Raw genomic sequence first — 4,882 nt, forward strand, 5'->3', positions numbered from 1 at the left:
TATTTGTTTCATTAAGAAGAGAAGGAAAACATCTGTGAAATACTCAACAGAAAACGACGCAAGTAAATCAGTTCTCCAACAAGGTCCTTGTCGAAGATATTTGAGACTGACATAACATGTGCTCTTCAAATACAAGGTAAAAGGGTAGGAGACGGGCTACCTGACTGCTTAAGGAAATGTTTGACGATGGCGGACACTCCTGTTGGACTGACATAGTTTTTATGGCCTCCGTCCTTCATCACCTCCCCTTCCACAGAGGAAACCAGAGGCTTCAGAACACCATGGGCCAGCAGCTCTTCATAGAAGCTGAAAAACACAATGGGATGAAGATGAGAACCATCTTGGAACACAAAGGATAACTTGCTCAAAGTTAACAAAACAAACAGACACCAATGGATGGACACATTTGTTGCGTCCCCTAACAAGTATCATTGGTCAAATGTAAAAAATATCTTTAAAAAAAAACGGATTATGCTAGTAACATACTGCCATAATCGTTATGGTGCTGTTGGTAATAGGTAGACCCTAAAACAACAGATTTGAGAAGTTTGGGACATGATATGCATTGATTGTGGAATACAGTACTTTTGATGCATTTTGGTGTAGTATGTCGTGGCAGTAATGTACTGTGCACCAAGATCAACTATACAGGAGGCATCAGACGGACTTCTGCTGGTGGACATCCTTCCTCCTGCAACACAGAAACTATGTATAAACAAAAACATTTAAATAATATTTACTCTATCTCAATAGACTGACTGGAAAATTAGACCAATTATAATAGTTTACTGATGAGATTTCATGAGTTTTGTTGACAACATTCACATCAACTCAAACAAAACATCTGTATGTGGGCCTATGACTGTCACAGGAAAGTCAACAGCAGCAAATGTATAGATAGATAACTTTATTGGTCAATTGTACACAAGGTCCAACTGAAATTTGACTTATGCTTTTAACCCAAAGCCTCCAACACACACACACACACACGGGTGCAGGGGGCTGCCACACTGGATGCCCAGGGAGCTGTTGTTGTGGGGGGTTAAGTGCCTTGCTCAAGGGAAACAACGACAGGCAATGGCAACCCCCCGGTTGCTGACTAGCCTCTCTAATCGCTACGCTACCTGCCGTTTAGGGTTATATAACCTATACATTAGGGTCAAATATTATATCTTTCTAAAAACCAACATTCTCGGGTACAGCTTCTAGCCCCAAGCCATCAGATTGCTAAATAATCAGTTAATGGTTTTATTTGTATTTTATTTAACTAGTGCATATCAGTTAAGAACAAATTCTTATTTACAATGATGGCCTACAATAGTACCCAAACTATCTTCACTCACTAGACTGTATATACAAACCATATACACACACACACACACACACACACACACTAGACTGCATATACAAACCATATACACACACACTCACTAGACTGTATATACAAACCATATACACACACTCACTAGACAGCATATACAAACCATATACACACACTCACTAGACTGCATATACAAACCATATACACACACTCACTAGACTGCATATACAAACACACACGCAAAACACTACATTGACAATCCCACACACATTTACTACAGTGCCTTGCGAATGTATTCGGCCCCCTTGAACTTTACGACCTTTTGCCACATTTCAGGCTTCAAACATAAAGATATAAAACTGTATTTTTTTGTGAAGAATCAACAACAAGTGGGACACAATCATGAAGTGGAACGACATTTATTGGATATTTCAAACTTTTTTAACAAATCAAAAACTGAAAAATTGAGCGTGCAAAATTATTCAGCCCCCTTAAGTTAATACTTTGTAGCGCCACCTTTTGCTGCGATTACAGCTGTAAGACGCTTGGGGTATGTCTCTATCAGTTTTGCACATCGAGAGACTGACATTTTTTCCCATTCCTCCTTGCAAAACAGCTCGAGCTCAGTGAGGTTGGTTGGAGAGCATTTGTGAACAGCAGTTTTCAGTTCTTTCCACAGATTCTCGATTGGATTCAGGTCTGGACTTTGACTTGGCCATTCTAACACCTGGATATGTTTATTTTTGAACCATTGCATTGTAGATTTTGCTTTATGTTTTGGATCATTGTCTTGTTGGAAGACAAATCTCCGTCCCAGTCTCAGGTCTTTTGCAGACTCCATCAGGTTTTCTTCCAGAATGGTCCTGTATTTGGCTCCATCCATCTTCCCATCAATTTTAACCATCTTCCCTGTCCCTGCTGAAGAAAAGCAGGCCCAAACCATGATGCTGCCACCACCATGTTTGACAGTGGGGATGGTGTGTTCAGCTGTGTTGCTTTTACGCCAAACATGACGTTTTGCATTGTTGCCAAAAAGTTCAATTTTGGTTTCATCTGACCAGAGCACCTTCTTCCACATGTTTGGTGTGTCTCCCAGGTGGCTTGTGGCAAACTTTAAACGACACTTTAAGAAATGGCTTTCTTCTTGCCACTCTTCCATAAAGGCCAGATTTGTGCAATATACAACTGATTGTTGTCCTATGGACAGAGTCTCCCACCTCAGCTGTAGATCTCTGCAATTCATCCAGAGTGATCATGGGCCTCTTGGCTGCATCTCTGATCAGTCTTCTCCTTGTATGAGCTGAAAGTTTAGAGGGACGGCCAGGTCTTGGTAGATTTGCAGTGGTCTGATACTCCTTCCATTTCAATATTATCGCTTGCACAGTGCTCCTTGGGATGTTTAAAGCTTGGGAAATCTTTTTGTATCCAAATCCGGCTTTAAACTTCTTCACAACAGTATCTCGGACCTGCCTGGTGTGTTCCTTGTTCTTCATGATGCTCTGCGCTTTTAACGGACCTCTGAGACTATCACAGTGCAGGTGCATTTATACGGAGACTTGATTACACACAGGTGGATTGTATTTATCATCATTAGTCATTTAGGTCAACATTGGATCATTCAGAGATCCTCACTGAACTTCTGGAGAGAGTTTGCTGCACTGAAAGTAAAGGGGCTGAATAATTTTGCACGCCCAATTTTTCCGTTTTTGATTTGTTAAAAAAGTTTGAAATATCCAATAAATGTCGTTCCACTTCATGATTGTGTCCCACTTGTTGTTGATTCTTCACAAAAAAATACAGTTTTATATCTTTATGTTTGAAGCCTGAAATGTGGCAAAAGGTTGCAAAGTTCAAGGGGGCCGAATACTTTCGCATGGCACTGTACATACGCACACACCAACACAAACATGCACACACACACATAATTTGCTGCTGCTACTCTGTTCTTTATTTTACTCTTATTATCTATCCTGATGCCTAGGCACTTTACCCTGCCTTCATGTACATATCTACCCCAAATACCTCATACCACATGGTTGATTTTGACAAAAAAAAAAGTAGACAAAAATAGGTTTTAAACTCCATCAGTGGCTTGACAACTCCGTCACTGATGGCTAACCCTTAAGATCGTTTTTTTGTCAATATTTTGAAGAAATATTTTAATCACTGTTCTGCAACAGATCTGTGGTGGAAAAAGTACCCAATTGTCATACTTGAGAAAAAGTAAAAATACCTTAATAGAAAGTATTTCAAGTAAAAATCACCCAGTAAAATATTACTTGAGTAAAAGTCTAAAATTCTTTGGTTTTAAATATACTTAAGTTTCAGAAGTAAATGTAATTGCTAAAATATACTTAAGTATCAAAAGTAAGTGTAAATAATTTGAAATTGCATTTATTCAAACAAACCAGAAGGCACAATTCTCTTGTTTGTTCATTTACGGATAGCCAATGGCACACTTCAACATAATTTACAAACGAAGCATGTGTGTTTACTGAGTCTGCCAGATGAGAGACAGTAGGGATGACCAGGGATATTCTCATGATAAGTGCGTGAATTTGACCATTTTCCTGTTCTGCTAAGCATTCACAATGTAATGTAATGAGTACTGTTGGGTGTAAGGAAAAATCAGTGGTGTAAAGTACATAAGTACTACTTGTGGTCATTTTTTTTTGTATCTGTACATTACTTTACTATTTTGATTTTGAACTTTTACTTCACTACATTCCTAAAAAAAAATGTACTTTTTGCATTACGTCACTGAATTTGACCCTCTCATTTGTATTGTTCTCTATAGAATAAGCACGCAGCCGGCATTGTAAATATATAATTTTGTATGGCAACTTGCATCTGGCCAACGCACTGTACATTCTGTGCATTGCAACATTGTGACACTCATTATTGCCTCGTGTAGCTAGCTGTATGCTACGCTTCTGCTTCATATACATTGTATCTAAATAAGTCAAAATGTAAGAACTTTGTCGGCAACTGACACAAACTTACCTGCTCCTCGCGATTTATCCCAGACAACAATAACTTTGTTTGGCATTTCTCTTCGCAGAAGACAAGCGCATAAACTGCCTGTCAAACCTGCACCAACTATAAGAACTCGAGACATTATCACCTGAAATACAAACTATTTTCTTTGACAATGTTTGACCGCACCAAGCTTATTTGGGCGTGTTTGGTAACGCTGCAGATTTCACCTCTATCCTATAATTGTAAACATGAATGGCTGTTGGCCGACCAAAATGTTCCCTTGGTTGTATGCAAGGCGAAACAGTTTATTGAAGGAAAATAAACAAACCACTTCGTTACCATTACAAAATCGCACTGAAAACGTTATTGTTACATCTATATGACTGACTAATTAGGCTACTAATCACCCATTGTGGTTGATACAAGCCTTTCAACAAATCGGCAATAAACCCAGCAGGATGTGTAATCATTACACCGGACACATGCAAAACGCAATGAAAACTAGCGTTTATATTGGACAGGTTCGGGAAATAGGGTGGGACCTAACCGAAACTGTCCAATAGAAACGCTTATTTTCGTTGC

The 4,882-nt window shown here is 39.1% G+C and overlaps 1 protein-coding gene across 3 annotated transcripts in view; it reads right to left on the bottom strand.

The window, feature by feature from the left end:
• rnls (renalase, FAD-dependent amine oxidase) overlaps window positions 1-4,771 on the bottom strand; it is a 43,250-nt gene extending 38,479 nt beyond the window's left edge. For all 3 annotated transcript variants that reach the window (XR_005036444.1, XM_021564781.2, XM_021564779.2), the window contains exons 1-3: window positions 4,325-4,771; window positions 586-691; window positions 161-306 (exon numbers count right to left, since the gene is read on the bottom strand). Coding sequence is in view for 2 of the 3 variants with exons in the window: in XM_021564781.2 (XP_021420456.2) it covers window positions 161-306; window positions 586-691; window positions 4,325-4,439 (367 nt within the window). In the remaining variant the exon portion in view is untranslated. The remainder of the gene's footprint in view (window positions 1-160; window positions 307-585; window positions 692-4,324) is intronic.
• Between the last annotated feature and the right edge of the window lie 111 nt (window positions 4,772-4,882).

This window comes from Oncorhynchus mykiss, chromosome 16 (genome assembly GCF_013265735.2).
Source record: "Oncorhynchus mykiss isolate Arlee chromosome 16, USDA_OmykA_1.1, whole genome shotgun sequence".
NCBI classification, from domain to species: domain Eukaryota; kingdom Metazoa; phylum Chordata; class Actinopteri; order Salmoniformes; family Salmonidae; genus Oncorhynchus; species Oncorhynchus mykiss.